The 18,125-nt window shown below is 37.2% G+C and overlaps 1 protein-coding gene across 1 annotated transcript in view; it reads left to right on the top strand.

The window, feature by feature from the left end:
* CDK14 (cyclin dependent kinase 14) overlaps positions 1–18,125 on the top strand; it is a 314,376-nt gene that overhangs the window by 179,497 nt on the left and 116,754 nt on the right. The window contains exons 9-10 of the mRNA XM_005418584.2: positions 1,149–1,269; positions 12,443–12,536. Of these exons, the coding sequence (XP_005418641.1) occupies positions 1,149–1,269; positions 12,443–12,536 (215 nt within the window). The remainder of the gene's footprint in view (positions 1–1,148; positions 1,270–12,442; positions 12,537–18,125) is intronic.

The raw sequence follows: 18,125 nt of genomic DNA, 5'->3' as shown, positions 1-18,125 counted from the left end.
GGCAAAGGACTCTCTTCTGCACACTTTTGGGAATTCTCATGTTGCTTATTCCTTTCTGAGTGTATGACTTTGTTTCTTTGTTTCTGTAAGGTGTAAAACATGACCTTCTCTTACAGTAATTCCATTTGTTTTCTGAAAGGAAAACCAGTAATTCAGGAAGACACAAAAAAGCACCCAGTACTGCATTCTCCCGATTTTCATTACTTGTGCATGTCCAGTGCTCCCAGCAAGGAAGTGGATGTTCTCAAGGCAGTAGCTAGTATCAGATAATTCAGAAAAAGCATTTGCAGGCCCATGATAGGAAGAGTCACCTTAGCCCTGAAGATCTTTTTCCATTTTCTGGAGGAGAGAGTCCTCTGTAGGAGAAACATACTTGTAAACTTCTTGGTTTAGCATACGATGATCTCTCTTTTACATAGATTGTGTAATAATGTGAACTATTTTAAATGACTGACAGGCTTAAAATACAATTATTGTAAATATTATATCTTTAGTAGGCCACAGATTTTATTGAAATAGTTTCTAAAATTGGAGCACTGCCAATATGCAATTCTTGAGAGTGAGGAATTTTTCACATATGATTTTCTGCTGTATTGCTGCAATATTAATATTTATTTGAATGGTAATGTGTAAGTGTGTCTGCAGCTTTCAAACATAAACTCGAATAAGCAGGCTGGGCTTTGCAGTGCCAGCTGTTGAAGGTTTCCTAGGCTTCCCTAAGAAACCAAATCTCATCTGTGGCATCATTTGTCTGGGAGTTTCCTTTTCATTTTCTTTTTCTAAATAACACTGAAATGGAAGACTGTTCATGCCTCAGGATGAGCAGTTAATGGTAATTAAAATCTTTGTTTACCTGTCTTTTATTTAGGTATACCACAGTATATCTTTGCATCTCCTTTGGGCCTGTAGTTGTCTTTATAAAAAACATATTGTATTATCCCTTTATAATAATCACAGCTCTGTTTAACCAGGTACTTAATGATAGATGCTACCATTAAGTAAAGTACTCCAGTTCTAGAAGAAAAACACTCTTGCAACATGCCTGTCACATTACATTATACGTGCTCATATATCCTTTTAGATTGTAACTGTACAGCAAAGTATTTCTTTGCTTTGTTTACATTAATTTATTTGTGTTTACCCCACAGGTCTTGCAAGAGCTAAATCAGTTCCTAGTCATACATATTCCAATGAAGTGGTAACCCTATGGTACAGGCCTCCAGATGTCCTTCTGGGATCAACAGAATATTCCACCTGCCTTGACATGTGGTAAGTGTGGATGAGAAGACTCCATGTAGTCACCAAGAGCTTTAGTTCTTGGTTTTTTTAGACATGTAAACCAAGTATGTAATGGGATCACTGGTACAGGCTGAAAGATGTATGTGTAGTGATATGTGTGGTTCATGCAGTATCTCCTGAAGGAATCCCCTCCTGGCAGCTGCTACCAGCTGTTGACACAGAATTCACAGAATCATTTGGTTGGAAGAGACCTTTAAGATCATTGAGTCCAACCCAGCCCTAATACCTCAACTAAACCATGGCATTGAGTGCCACATCCAGTCTTTTTTTTAAACACATCCAGGGATGGTGCCTCCACCACCTCCCTGGGCAGAGAATTCCAGTACTTTATCACTCTTTCTGTGAAAAACTTTTTCCTAATATCCAACCTATATTTCCCTTGGCCCAGCTTGAGACTGTGTCCTCTCGTTCTGTCAGTTGCTGCCTGGAGAAAGAGGCCAACTCCAACTGACCACAACCCACTTTCAGGGAGTTGTAGAGAGCGATAAGGTCACCTCTGAGTCTCCTTTTCTCCAGGCTAAACACCTCCAGCTCCCTCAGTCCTTCCTCACAGGATTTGTGTTCCAAGCCCCTCTACAGCCTTGTTGTCTTCCTCTGGACACGCTCCAGCGTCTCAATGTCCTTCCCAAACTGAGGGGCCAGAACTGGGCACAGCACTCAAGGTGTGGCCTCACCAGTGCCCAGTACAAGGGATAATGGCCTCCCTGCTCCTGCTGGCCACACTGTCCCTGATACAGGCCAGGATGCCCTTGGTGCTTTGCAGGAGACTGTAGTTTGACTTTTGTAGCTGTAGAATGCTACTTTCCTATGATATGACGCTTGTTTTGCAAAAGATTGACTTTCACCTTGCCCACTTGTAGCGAGGAGAAAACCAGGATTCTCTGTCTCTGAGCATAAAAGCTCAGTTCTTAATCTGCTATATTTGGTAGCAGTAAAGATTGTTGAATAGTTTTCTTTCAAACCTATGGATTTTATTGAGACTTGTAGGTTTAGAAGAGTAGTTTGATATATAAAATATATGTATCACCTTGCTAATTTTTGATTACATCATTTAGTCCTGTGTTGAACAAGGAACAAGGAATGTGTTTGGTTTTCTGACTATTAAGACCAAGCTGGAAGTCCTTCAATTATTTTGTAGTTTTTTGAGGTGATTGGATCTCCGTAATCTTTACAAATCCTGAAATATGGAAAAAAAATCCTCTTCCTTACAAAGAAAGGAAGATGCTCTGGAATATGTTTGGGTTTTGTTTTGTTTGGTTGGTTGCTTTGAGGTTTTTTTGGTTGGTTGGTTGAGTTTTGGATTTTTTTAATGCATGTTTGACTTTTTAAACCTTTACAACTCATTCATTTGAGAAAAAATGACACTGAGGAATTTTAAGAAAAATACAGTAATGTTTTGCAGTTCACTGAAATATCTTTCTTTAATACAGGCAAGCCAAAGTTAGAATTATGATTATATTAAAATCTAGAGGTAACTGTAAGATAAGGTTAAAAGCACCTTATGTTTTCATATGGTGTGGAATAATATTTTCAAGGTAATCTTCCAGTGTAATATTGAAACTGAAGACCTAGCGGGAAAATTTTTTGTCTAGGAAAGGGAACTAAATATGAGGTTGTATTTAGTCCTATAGGTGAAATCAGAGATTATGGGATGAAAACAGGTTTTCCTGAAAATCTTGACCCCTGGGGGGATGATTTAGAAATCACAGGATTGTTTCATGTGAAGGGGTTACAGAGCATAAATACTAGAGTATCTAACACTGAAGTGAGTGGTTATTATAACTGGGCACTGGCTGCTGCAGTTCCCTGAGCTCTAAGGGAAGGTGAACCAAGAGGTAAGAAAGGGACAGTGAGAAAACTCCAAATGTGACCACTGTGATATTACAAGTGTGCCAGAGAGGCAAAGGCAGCATCTTCTGTATCAACTGCCTGGTTTTCCTCAGACCAGTCTCCACTTCACAGGTGTAAAATAATTTCCTTCTATATCTCAGTTTCTCATCTATCCTAAAACTGTCCTGTTTCCCTAAATATCAGGTTCAGCCTGATGTCTTCACAGGTTGCATGCAATCTCTGCAGCCCATCTGCTCCTGATGTTCTACAATCACCTCTTTTCCAAGTAACACCTCAGATGCCCTCAGCAAGAAGCTCAGCTTGCTTGGGGTGAGGCAAGACAGCTGACTCAGAGGATGGAGATAGCTGGGAGAGATAAACAGTCCTTTCTGCTCACCCTCTCCTAGCTGCCCCTACATTTGTTCAGTTCTTGAGTCACGTGTATTTGTGTGTCTGCACACACATGAGTCAGCTTGTCAATTACAGAGAATGTACAGAAACTGCTAAAGAAAAATTTTAATGCTTTAATAGGGCAAACTGCTCAAAAAGCACTTTAAAATGCTTTCTTTTAGTTAGAAGCAATATTTTTTTAACTTTAAAATAATTTTTAAACTTTTCCCAATTTAAAAAACACTGCCCTGTGACACTGAACAAAGGATTTTAAAACATTTTTATTGTTGCTGAAAGTTTATTTAATTAATAAAATGGTTTTCTCAAAAGTTCAATAACTTGTCAAAAATAGATCTTTTAACATTCCCCCCATGATGATTTTAGTGAAAGAGCTATTAGAAGGTCCAATCAAAATATGTGGTGTTCCTGTAATAAAGATTAAGTCATGTAGCTAATTAAAAGCATTTAAAAGTTACTACACCTGCAGGCTGAGCATGTCCTTCATAATAATATGTTTATATTCAAATTACATGGGCAGCAGGGAAGATCAAGTAAGGACTTTAAATGCTACTTCAGCAATCCAGGCCATTATTTTATTTTCTGACAAAAATGACTCGAGTACTGGGGAAGAACACAATAGTTACATCTTCAATGATATCAAGAAATTATGTTCTCTTGCACAGAGCATTTTGTGGAGGCCTAAAAAAATCCAGGTGCTCAGGGGTCAGAGGGGGTGCGTTCTGTTTCAAATGAAAAACAATGTCACATTCCTCTTGTACTCAATTTGTAGCCCTCACAATATTTTTCTGCTCTCTGCAAACTGAGGAACTGTGAAGGGCTTAGGAAAAAGGGACCTGGTAATGCAGTCTCTTCCACATGGCAGCAATTTGTGCAGGGGCTCAGCCTCTGCCACATCAGAAATCAGATGAGAGCAAATGTGTTCTGTGTGTGACAGAAGAGCTTTAGATTTTTACTTCTGTGCTTTGCTGGCTTGTCTGAGACAGCACTTCCAGTTTGATGGTGAGAGGTGTAGCTGCCTGCTAAGGTCACTTGTGCTTGCTTGGCACATCTGACAGGGAGCTCTGCTGGAGCCAGGCAGCCTTGGGGCTGTGCTCACACCATGCTTGTACAGAGCTGAGCCATAATTACATTACAGCCATTTAGTGGCTTCCCAGAGTGGGAGGAAGGGGGATGTGAAGAAACCTGTCTACCATCAGATTCCAAGATAATTTGGTAATTTGTTATCAAAAGTGTGTTTGTAGCATTAGCATTTTTATGCAATTACTGGCATTATGTCCTTATGGCAGATAGTGTGTGCTCTCCTGTGTCGTTGTTGATGATCTACATTATGACAAAACTAGGCAGCCTCTTCACTAAATATTTAAATAATGTTAAGGTAGAAAGCACAGCTGTTTCCTCTATTTAGAGAGAAGAAAAAAAAAAAAAAGGGTCACAGGGCCTTTTCTATAGCCATGACAAATGACATTTCATGGTGGCTCTCTGGGAGCAGAAAGTGAGGCTCCCACAGAGTAGCAGACCAGCTGCATGAAAAAGGAGTCCAAATATTAACCACTGGACAGTGGCTGGGAAGCAGGTGGCAGAGGCTGCAGGCTATTTTTACACTTCATTTGCTGGTGTAGAGAATTAGAATAGTGACTAAAAGCTAATGATCCACATGCAATGTTACATTCTCCTGCATTCTTTTTAAATAGCCACTGGCATTAAAATAATATTAATGAAGATGTACATGCAATAGTGGTGTCAGGCTGGTGATGGAAATCAGTGTGTCAAGCTTTGTGATTTACTGCTGGCAGCATTTGATACAGCAGCATTATATGAATGTATTATACTACCCACAACTGCATCAAAGAGTTGTGATAACCTTTGATATAGCTTTTTTTTTTCTTCCCCCTTGATGAGGACTTACTAGTGGATAGGAAAATGGTTTTGCATTGCCTCTGGTGTAACTTGTCCTAATCCTTGAATTTTACAGTGCTTTGAAAGTCAATGCAAGGAAAACAGGCTTCAACACATAAAGGGTTTATGGATTACTAAAACCCATATATAAGTAACACAGAAACATAGGGAAAAAATCCCTAAATTAACCTATTCTATTTGTTCCTTACAGGAAGAATATAATATTAGTAAATGAAGCAATTTAAAGAGGCTATTAAATCAATTTGATTCTGGTAATGCATGCGCTGCTGCTACATCTGGGTTGCTTACATCAAGAAGTCACTAGGGATATTTTATTTTGAAGTGCAGCTGTCTTTAAACAGTGTTTGCTAACAGCTGGCAATTTTTTTTTGCATATTCTGTTGTTTTGTTTATAAAAAAAATACACTCTGAGTCACAGTACCTAAGCAGTAATGGGCTGGGATATATTTCAAATTCACATTTATTAACTAGCATCAGCTATGTTTAGTATTGCAGAAGAAATAAATTAGAAACTAGGCCAGTAAAATGTTACAAAATTGCTTCTTAAATCACCCTTGTTTAACTTTGTTACATCTAAGTTGTTATACACGATTTCAAATCTGAGCTTAATTTAGGGAAACCCGTTCATATGGAGTTTTTCTATCCTATTATTAGAAAAATAAATGGTATGTGAGAACACAGCACTTTTCACACATAAGAGTGGAATTTGAGTGCTCGCTCTAATTCCATGTATGCTTTCATGAATATTTGACCAATGAAGACCTGCAACCATAATTAAGACATTCATTACATAAAAATGGATTTTGTCTTAGACACAAATGCACCAAATTATGGTTTTTACATGGGGGACATTACAAAGGCATTTTTATCCTGTTTCTCTTGTAAATGGTTTGCAGTGAGAGAAATGTGAGAGCAGTAGTCCCAGTATGCCCTGAAGAAATACTTCTTGGGGCATGAGAGAGAAAACAGCATAGGGCAAATTAGTTCTTTTCCCCTGATGTTCCTCAGGATTATGACTTCCACTCCAAAGAAATGCTAATATGTAGGATTAGGGGATTAGGGTAGCATTGCAGTAACTGTAAAGGTATTGTTAATTTCTCTTGCTGTCAGTGAGTTCTTCTAAAGTTTTATCAACGGAATCAGCTTTCGATTGGAAAATTCTGTAGGCTCAGATTCATAGAAATGCTGTGTGTGAGGAAGTGTCTGGGTCTGTAGTTATGGGAAACACATTTCAGTTCCTGAAATGCTGAAATCTGAAAACCACTTTTATCCATTTGCAACATCAGATTTGCTGTTACCTTTTCATTTGTAGAAATACGTTTCATGTGTGTAAGGAAAGTACATTATGAAAGTGTCTGGATGCAGAAAAGAAAACCAGGAAGTACATGTTCAGCAAGAAAGTGTCTCCTGGCAAAATGTTGCTCAAGTTTGAGGAGTATTTTATTTTCTTGAGCTTATTTTGACTCTGCTTTTATAGAACAAGTGAATCCAATAGAAAGAATCCCATAAGAAAGGATCATGTACATTTTAATCTTCCATGAATATAGTATTTCTTAATATAGAAACTGGGTATTGCTACAAAGCAAAAAAAATTCTGGAGCTTTTATTTCTAGGTATTCAGTGACACATGCAAGAACATGACCACTCTATTCTCTTGTAATTACAATTACTTCAACTCTGACTGTAAAGAAATACCTTGAGTTATCAAGTAAATTAGTTATTATTCATTGCATATGCTGCCTGCACAAATTTTAATGTTTTGTTGTCATCATGAAAGGGAAATTTTGGTTCACTCATTACTTCTGATGTGACAACTGCTGTTTGCCTGTATTTTTATCAGACTGTATCATCCATTAGATGTTATTTCTTATATACCAAAGAAAGACAAATTCCAACCAACATTAACAGACATGTTCATGAAAGACAAATTCAACCAGCTTCAGCTTTTGTGGGTATGCCAGGAGTCTGCTGCAGTAGAAAGAAATCAGATTTTTTGTCAGTTAAGGAGAAAAGGGTCCCTTGCTTTACATTCCTTTCCCCCTAAATTTGTTTTCATCATTGTGTTCACAAGAAGGATGATAAAGAAACATGCCCTTTTTTCCTTGAATAAATCAGACAAGATAAAAATCTCTTTGCCCTTACAACATGTATATTACTAGAATTTTATGGAAGATGCTACAGTATTACATCTTGATGACAAATCCATGAAAAAGTAAAGCAGCAGGATTTTGGAGGGGAGTGTGTGTAGGTTTTGTGGGGTTTTGTTTGTGTTTTTATTTGTTTGTCTGTTTGCTTTTAAATTCTGATATATTTAACATTACAAACAGTGTGCAGTTTGGGAAGCTTGAATGAAAACTCTGTAGTTCCTTTGAATTTCAGAAATCTCACTAGGGATTACTGAAAGGAATTACTTGGCTTTCATAAAATGCCTTCCCCCTCTGAAGCCAAACCCTGCACACAGAAAACAGGCTTAATGACTAGATAAAAATATTACATGAAGATCCAGCATAGGTTTTCACTGCAAAGATAATGCTGAATATTATCACCTGCACTGAGCCTGCTACAAAGCAGATCTGTTCAAAGCAGAATATTCAACACTTTACAGCATATATAGTAAGAATATAGGGTTTCTGTGTTCTTGATTTAACTATAAACAAACTTGGTTTGGAAACAACTCCTCTTTCTGGATGTGTCTATACTTTCTTTTATGGCTCCATCAAGAAAAGTTGTAATATTAACTGAAGGAACCATCCCTTATAATCTTTTATATAATGTGCCTTACCAAAGCTGTTATGCTTCTTTTTGTTTGTTTTACGGTATTCAAGTACAGATTTGCTGGAGATTCTTGTAGCAATAAGGATCTTTGTTACACAGGGACAGGAATGTGAATCCCTAAGCCAGACACATAAAACCAATCCACCAAGTAAGGAAATTAATTTTAAGGGAATACCCTTCTGAATTATAAAAGTTGTGCAGAAAACAAAACAAAAAACAACAAAAAAAGAAGGTTTCTGAGGGGTTCAACTGCCTTTTTACAGGCTCATTTACTATGTCAGTTCAAATGCAAGAGAAGACATTCAGCTGTGCTAGTACTCTTACTCTCTATGAGGCTGTACAGTGACAGCCAGAGTCCCAGGAAATTAAATAGGACAATAGAAGAGCAATATTAGATGGCATGGCCATGCATGGTCTCATCAATATATCAATAGGTTTAGTCATGGTTTTTTTGTCATCAGAGAGTAAACCACCCATTTCAGCATTATATGGCTGTCACTTTTACTTTGCAAATTTATCCTATGCAATTGCATTGGAAAGATCTCTGAACAACATTGCAGCATTTGGCTTATCTATCCAAACTCAGAAGTCCTACAAAGAGAGTAGGAAAATCCCAACTGAATACACCAAAATTTGTTAAAGTAATATTCTTTTGTCAAAAATTATTTATATGTGCTTCCTGAAAATGTCATTGTAGGCTGAACGTGCACAAATTTACCAAAATAACATACCCTTGGAGGTGCATGCACCTTAAAGCCTCTATTTCATATTTTAAGTAACCTTTGTGTCATTGAAACTAGAGCTGGGACTGGTGTATGAGATCATCCTGTCCACTCTACTGTTAATGCAAGTCTGTTTCCTGAAGAATATTCTCAAGTATTTCAGCTTGTCTGGTTTTACATGACTGTAACTGGGCTTCAAGTCCATTGGGAGGCTGGGATATAGCACAATTATTAATTGTATTTCCTTAACACTCACCCTAAAATTTCTATTTCCTAAAGGCATTCTGCTATTTCTAGTTACACTATTTTGGACCTACCTACCATTCTGTGAACCATTAAAATCCTAATCAGTTTTTCCCCGTCCTTTGTTTTGCGTAATTTTAAATACACAGTCATCACATTCTCCCTTGTCCCTTGGGTTTTCTTGTAGCCAAGAATGACATAATTTTCTTAATTTTTTCCTCAAAACCCAGTTTTTCTGACATTATAATAGCTTTTGCTTTGTTCAAAAACATCTCTAAACTGTTTAAAGTTTGTGAGGTCTACAAAACCAGACAAAATTTCAAGGCCTTGCAGAGGTGTTATTTATTTTCTGATTTGTAGTGTGTGCACTTACAGTTTGCAATGCAGAGATCCTATTACAGACCCAAGTTTCTACTTACTGTGATCCTAAAATTCACCAATACCACTATGACATCTAAAATACCATCCAGCCTTCTTCAAGCCTTTATGTGCTGTTATGGCTTTCTAGGTCTTACCTATCCATTTCCTAGTTCAATGTCATACTTTTTCTGTATTACTATTTTTCTTTTTTTTTAGTATTCATTTAAACTTCTCTTTCTATTGACTTACTCATCAATGTGCTGAACAACATAACCTTTGAAACCAATCTTTAACCTTGATTTTCAAGTGAGCTGAAGGGAACAGCAGTCTTCCAGCTCAAATCTTCAAGTTTGCTTATAATTTCTCTCCCCAATGATTATAATACCCTTTTGATTTTTGTATTAGGTGATTGTTTAACTCCAGTACTTTTTTATTTCAATTTGTCACCAAATGGAATTCTAGGCTGCACAAGAGTTCAAGACATATAATAGGATATAGTATATATATAATAATAGGGTTCTTCTTTCCAAGCAGGAAATTTTTCTCCAGTTTTGCTTGCTGTTCGCGGGGGGTTTTTTGTGGTGGTTTTTTTTGTTTGTTTGTTTGGTTGGTTGGTTGGTTGGTTTGGTTTGGGTTTTTTTGCTTTGTTGTTTTTTGTGGGTTTTTTTTTTTTTGCTTATACTTGTGTCAGAACCAGTAAAAGTGGATAAATTTATAAATCATGTAAAACAAAACAACATTTGGTAGAATCTTCCCGCTGTCCTTCCCACATTTCTGTTCAAACAGCTAGATGAAGATTCTCTGCAGATTTGTATATGCTCTCAAGTGGTATGCTGATTTAATCAAACACTTGTTTTCTGGTTGCAAGAATAGAACTGTGATCCTCTTTTCTTTAGTCTAAGTTCAATTGTTTATTGCTCATCTTGAATAAATGGCTCCTGGGTAAAATCTTGAATTTTTCCTTGCCTGAGATGCTGGTACTGTTTATAAGCATTTGACAAAGATATATTGTGCCTATCTGTCCCTAATGAAGCACTAACCAGACTAAATGATGAATGGCAGTTTAATCAATTCAGTTCATTTAGTAACCAGCAGAAGCATATGGAACATAAATTTTAACCTCTCTTTTATAAACACCTGATTTATTCTAAAATTTGCCTGCAACTGTGCTTTCTTAAAGTTTTTTCCAGTTTTCTATGCCATGAGAAGCTTTACTTAGTATATCTAAGCTCTGGGTGGTAGAATAGGAAAATGGTGATGTATATTTAATTTTCTTCTTCAAAAATTTGACTATCGACCCTCATTGTCCTAGAAAGTAAAATTGTTTCATTGTTGGGTATTTGTCAAAGCCTGAGAGATGAGTAAAGCACAGGTTATTTACTGATACTTTTAGTTGAGTGGTATCTGTAAGTACTCAGCTCCAGTCTTAACGAAAACATGCAACCTGTTTTCATTAAGTTGTTTTATTCTAGAACCACTTCCTCACCAATATATGCACACAAATCCTAAAATTAAATGCTGCTTTCTGAATGCATCATCATGAAGCATAAGCAATGAAAAAGTATGTAATTACTACATTCCAAATAATTTACTTCTAAAACAAAGTTAAATTAGAGGTTATTGCTGGGATTTTTCTGATACAGAAACAAAACTCTCAATTTGAGGGGGAGGTGGTGCAGTAGTTAGTGTTGCAAATTCCTACTTCATTTTGATATATGTTTTGGGGATTTAAACATATTATTACTTTGAGTGAAGAGTGTTTTTGTGTGGTTGCTTACATAGACATGGTTGTACAGCATACGTGGGTGTTTCCATATGAAAGTTGTAGAAAAATGTATGCAGAAAAATGCAATTGAAGTTGAAGTATGTAATCAAATTCTGCATCCTATTGACAGTCAAAAGGGAAGTTTCCTCTTAAAATTATTTTTGCTGAGGGAACAAGCAACTCTTGAGCTGTTTTCATCTGGAAAAGATACAAGTGCAAGTTTGTAATTTGCTTTCCTTTTGAGATGCAGGAAGTTCACAGTTTATCTGGAATTTCAGACAGAGTCACAAAAGCTTTCCTCAACCTTTGAGAATGCATTCTTTGTGTTGCAATTAGTGAGCCTCAGATATTTTTACTGTCTCATTTCCCAGTACTTCTGCCACTGGCTGAACTCAGTGGGATAAGGGGGACTCGTGTGGAGTAGCTTGTGTGGGAAACCAAGGACAGGGGGTGTAAAGGAGGTGGCTGCTGTGGGGAGAGGAAGGAGCCCATGGAGGACCATGCAGGACCCACTGCAGGACCCCTCATCCCACTGCAGGACCTCTCAGCCAGAGCTTCTGGGGAATGGGTCAGCAGCTGTGGGCTTTGAGCTTCTTTCAGTTCTGCTGGAAGAGGGGAGAAGAAAGTCCAAGCAAGTACATCCCCAAGCATTTGGGCGGTGAAGTTCAGTGCCTGTCAACAGCCACGTGCCCTTTTCCTTTTTACTCACCTTTTCCCAGATTCTCCTCCTCCTGTGCTAAGTGTGCTTCCATGTCCTGGGTCTGTCCCCGTTCGGCTTCTCCCAAGGATGCTCTCACTGCCATTCCCACATCTCCAGAGTTTCTTTGGGAGCAGGACTATTCTGCTTGGGAAGCACTAATACAGAAATCAGCAGCTGTGCCTTTATTGGTCTCAACACTCACCAACCATATTCCTGCTACCTCAACACCTTTCTTCAAACACCTGAGAAGTGTTCATTTGTATACACTGATTTTAGCAAATGCACATGTCTGTCCTTCCACCTGGCATCAATTAAAACACAAATTATTTAAATACTGGCAAAGAATACAAAAACTTTGTTGTTGGCTTTTTGGTCTATAAGAACTCTTTCTAACCTTGCCTTTATTTTTTCCTTCTGTAGGGGAGTGGGTTGTATCTTTGTAGAAATGATTCAAGGGGTCGCTGCTTTTCCAGGAATGAAAGACATTCAAGATCAACTTGAAAGGATATTTCTGGTGAGTTCTTTATTGCTGAAGTAAGACTACAAAGGATCAATTAATAAATGTTCACATATTTCTTTGTGTTAGGAATTAAATTACTGATAGAGTCAAGGATCAGAAGCCCGGTCCACAGGCTAGATACAGTTTACTTGATATATTTTATGTAAAAAGTTCTGTTTATAATTTTTTCACCTATTTTTTTTTTTTTATTTTTTTTAAACAAAGATGTTTATGCAATTGTGGAAAAGCTTTTCAAATGTAAGGTAATGGAAATCCAGACCGTTTGTCATCCTCACTTTGCAGAGGACAGCTCTGGATGGGTTTATTGATCTTCTACTAATATTGTAGTGTTAATGCCAAGTATTTTTTGTTACATAGATGTAGAAAGGAAAAGCAAGATAGGAAGTATGTGAGAAACAGAATAGGAATTTTGAAATCATGCTTATATTCAGATTCAGCAGGGGTCCTTGACTACTGCTTCTGCAGCCTGGTTAGGGCCTTCATGTGGGCTGCTCAGAGGCACTGAGGACACATCTACACTGGCAGTGAAATAAAAGATAATTGGTCTCAAGAATAATGACAATTTATACATTTTTCTATGCAGGGTTGTGGTTTGGTTTTCTTTGTTTGCTTGGGATTTTATTTTCATTTGCTCTTTCTTTTGTTGTGCTCTGGGTTTGGCCAGAGCAAAACAAAAGAGTTTGACCCTAACAAAAGGTTCAGGAACAACTTTTCTTGACCCCAATAAAGGTTTATATCTACTCTGTGCCCTGCTGGGAGCTGTGCTGTTGTGGAGTGGGTTTGTTCAGGGAAAGCACTGCTGACCAGAATGGCTCCTGCTCTGCTGGGTGGTCATCAGGGAAGGTATCGTATATGAGCAGCATTTACCCCAACATGTCAATCTCTGACCATAAATTTAGAAGGGAAACATGAGCATACCCTTGCTTTCAAAGGTTATTTTGTCAGTAGTCATTTATTTCAAATGCAGAGTATTTATTTGGTATTCTTTCTTGGTCTACAGGGAGAGGAAGAAAGTCTTTCATAATATGTTTAAAAAATTTACATTCCTCACTTTATTCAGCTTTGCTTGCAATATAGCTCTTTTGTTGGGACATCAGGGAATTTAGCAAATGCTTTTAGGAATGACTCATAAAAAGTATCTCTCTAAAACAAGGCCTTACTTGATTGTGATATAAATATAACTAATTTTCTGCAAAATATTTGGTTTTTCTGCCCTGTTGGCTAATACCCTGAAAATTCTGTTTTGTGAAAGAATAGCTGTGCTACAACATGGACTGGGAGCAGCAGTTCTGAGCAGTTCCTGTGACGTGTCTCACTGCTTTGTTTGCCAGCTTGTGTATTTTAAGCTAGCAACTTCTGATTCAGTTTCTGGCTTTTGTTTTTTAAACTAATTGTGCTTTTCATTTATTAATTTGAAATTTTCTCCTTATTTATAGAACATGAAATTTTGAAAGTATTAATTCCTCCTTGGGGTTTCATCTCATTTATTGCAGTAAAATCTTATTGACTGTTTTTGCTGTTGAAATTGAGGGCACTTGTAACAGCAGAAATCAGGTTCTTCCTTTAGTGGGGCCTTATTTGCAATTTATTGCCTGAGATTGTAAGATATAGTGCAAAAAGTGATAGTGATGGGTGTATCATATAAATCTATTTTTGTATGCCTTCTGTAAACCTTTCGTATACTTCTATTTTTTCTCTATCCTCACAACTATTTAAATGTAAAAATGTCAAGATTAATGCAATCTAGGATGAATTTTGAGACCTGCCAATTATTTTAAATTTTGGTTTTAAACTGGAGTTGCAAATACTGAGAACAGTATAAATAGTTGAAATAACAAGTGATAATTTATTGATACTCTTTCTTTAATTTGATCTTTTGCAAACCATCAAATAAATAAATAAAATTTTGGTCTGGATGTTTTATGGTCCATGGCAAATCAGAGTTAATTTTAAATCCCAATTAATTAGGCCTTCTAATGGTAGTATCTAGTTACCATTAGCTAAATAATTTCAGTGGGTGCCTTCCTAATGTACTCTAAGCATCATTAAGGCTTGAAGTTATCTACTTAAAAGTTATAAACCAGAGGATTATTCTTTGGTTTTGTATTTGAACAGAGGGATTAAATTTGTTAATTCTGCAGTGAATCATAGATAGTAGCGTAGTTAATAGCACTGAAGGACAAAATGAATCAGGTTGTTTTACCAGATAACCTATATGATTGACTCCCACACAGTGAGCACTTACACAGCTGTGAGAGAAACAGATCAGCCAAAAAAAGAGTTTTGCAAAAAGAATTCCCAAAGTTCAGGTTTTCAGCATTCACCAGTGAGATTTCCCTTTTAACAGAGGGTTCTCTTCTGAAAATGGTGGAAGGCACAGTCCACCTTCACTCTGATCCAGTAATCCCTTTGTTCACACCTTGTACACAACTTGGAACAAAAAGGAACATTAATCTTTGTCATAGCTACATGTCCTTAGTGTGTTAGGAGCCAGGTTGCACCTCCTAGGGAATTGATAACATTGCAGTAGGAAACTGGAAAAATGTTAGTAATAGTAGCCAAGAAAAGTGAATGAAATTTAACATGAATAACAGTTTAAAAATCTTAAATGGCTGTTTGATTTCTTATTGTTTAGTGGCCATTATTATGTTAATGAAATTAAAATACATTTTATGTATGTTGTTTTAGCGATTATCAAGTTGAAGTCAGAGAGATTCTCTGAATGTTTTTTTGTATTTCTGCCGCTGGCTTGTTCACATATCTACATAGCAAAAATAGATGCAACACAACACACTACATATGTTTCTTCCTCATTATGAATGGTGTTTATTTACGTTTCATAACAGCTTAATTAAGTGATTGTTCATAGTAGATTGAGAACAGTGCTTGATCTTTCAGTTTTGTTTAAGGACTTTTCTCTTTAAGTTTGTCTCTCCTGACTTCTATTGATTCAATTTGGGGGTTTTTAAATGGTAATATATCCTGATTCTCTATTTATGTTACAGCAGCTGTTTTTAATAAGCGTACTCAGGTTCTATTACAACACAGGCCTCAGTAAAATAGCAAGGGTTTATACACAGGGTTTATTCTGTTCTCAGAATCAGGCCAGCACTTGGAGATGTTGATGAATAAGCAGCTGCAAGTTGTTATTGTCACACTTTGGATCTGATAATGCAAATTCTTTTTTCTGCCTAAAATTAAAAGTGTTGATAGGCTCTTTTAAAAAACTGTGCTTACCAAATGGGACTCACATGTATAAGTAGGTTGCTTTTCCAAAGAGGTTTAACAGTGAATTAAAGTGCCTTAATGCAGAGGTGTTTTGGTTTAATCAGTATACGATTACATTTTTGCTCCTGCTTTTTTCCTTCATGTTGAAACTGGGGTTACTTTCTGGGTTGAAATGCATCATAGAAAATAAGAGAGGAAAGTGTAATATCATAGAATTAAATCATAAAATCATTGAGGTTGAGTCTAACCTTTGACTGAATACCACCTTGTCAACTAAACGAAAGCATTAAATGCCTTGTCCAGTCATTTCCTGAACCCTTCCAGATATGGTAACTCCAGAACCTCCCTGGATAGCCAGTTCCAATGCTTGACAGCAATTTCAGTGAAGAAATTCTTGCTGATGTCCAGCCTGAACCTCCTTCAGTGCAGCTTGAGGCCGTTTCCTTTTGCTCTGTCGCTGGTTTTTGTTATTACAGCCTGTGAGAGCTAACAAGTCTCTTGCCTCAAAGTATTAAACTAATGATGTGTCATCATCATTTCCAGCAAACTTTTTGCTTTGCCGTTCTCTTGGTTTTTTGTTGCAAGGTGCTAAGTCTGATGGACTGAAGACATGAAGTGGTAATCTTAGCATTTCTATTTAGTCTTGCAATACATGCACCAGACAGGATGAAAGTTTCATCAAGTGCACATTGAGCAGTAAAATCATGAGAATAGGAAAAATATGTGAGGCAATCTGTTGATTCAAAATAAAATTACACAAAATTGGGAAATAGTATTTGGCTTCTGATAAGGAATAGCTAAGATCTTTATCAGTAGTTTATTCATGTTGATCATTTGTTAGCATACATATCTCTATATGCAAACATTGAGGTTTTCACATCAAGGAGAATGTGCCATTGTAAATATAAAATTTAATTATGTCTAGATGTTCAAGCTGCACTAAATGCCTTCAAGCTAACCCAGTACCATGGAAAAATTTACAGCTCCTTGGATCTGGTGATGATCAGTATGAATTAGTTGAGTGTTAAAGCTGATTACACTGAGCAGCCTGCAGTGTGCTTGTGCATGTCACACTGGAGATAGCAACTTAGTTACAGCTCTGATTTTTATATAAGCATGTGCTTTTATACTTGCTGCTCTTAACAGATTCAAAACAGACCAGAATTGAATCTCCTGTATTAGCTAAATTTTTCTTTGACAGAGATTTATTTTTTTTTTAAGTGGGAAGGTAGTTCTGTCTTTTCAGTCTTACAGGAGCTTTCTGAGAGCCACAATTGATCAAAGTGAATTTTCCTCCCAGTCTCTGAAGCCTTCCCCATAAGGGAATAATCTGTGCATTGCCTGAACTTTAGCCTTGGTGCCACTACACTGCAAATTAGATTTCACTGCAGGAATAATGTACAAAGAGTTTTCCTGGTACTTTGTAGCTCTCTGCGCAGGCAGGACAATGGCATTTAAAGGCTGGTTTGTCTGAAAATGGGCATTCTCTCTGCAGACATTGTCGTGGGAAGCATGTGCACCACAGCAGCATCACACTGCAGGTAGGGTGTCACAGCAGGAGGGGGAAGTGGCAGCCAGAGCTTCTGTATTTCCTGACACACATATTGAACAAGCTGAGGACTCCTCTCTGATATTGGATGCTGTTGCCCTCTTGGGTACCATAGCACACAGTACTAAAAAGTAATTAAAAGGGAACAGTATGCATTGAGCCCAGCAGCCTGATCTGCCAAAGGGCAACACCAGAAACGCCAGCTTTCCACACGGTGCTGTGCAGCAAAACACAAGAGTTTGCCTTTTCAGATAGCTATGGAAAATGACATTTTAATTTCAATGGGAATGGAAGTGTTTCTCCCATTATTGAAGATTTTAAAGGCTAGCAATATTATACATAGTTGCACACATACTTGTGATACATGACTACAAGCCTGAATGCAAGCTAGTGGTGTTTCCTCCACGTCTGATGTTAGCAGGCATTTGTGAAGCTGCAAAGTTCTGTATCTGAAGGTTTGCTTCATGTCACTGACATCCTCTGAAGCCTGGGATAATGCTTTTCGAGAGCTTTTAAGCTTATGATGGAACCAAAGAAAATGTGCTTTCTGGTACATTGTATTACTAGCATCTTTTGGGAAGCTAGCAATGCTAAACCCAAGGGAGGAGTACTTTAAGCCATTGGATTTTGAAGTTCATCTGTGTAATCAGGTACTTAGTCAAATTTATTGGTCTTTTTTTCCCATTTCATTATTTAAAATACATTTTTCTTTCTCTCAGTAAATAATTCAGCTCTGAAACACAGGTCATTCATCTCTGATGGAATACATGTAATTGTGAGGCTGAATGTGGGCTGCAATTTTATTT

Source organism: Geospiza fortis, unplaced genomic scaffold (genome assembly GCF_000277835.1).
Source record: "Geospiza fortis unplaced genomic scaffold, GeoFor_1.0 scaffold138, whole genome shotgun sequence".
Lineage (NCBI taxonomy): Eukaryota > Metazoa > Chordata > Aves > Passeriformes > Thraupidae > Geospiza > Geospiza fortis.
Note: the sequence above shows the minus strand (reverse complement) of the source record. Positions and strands in the feature narration are given on the sequence as shown.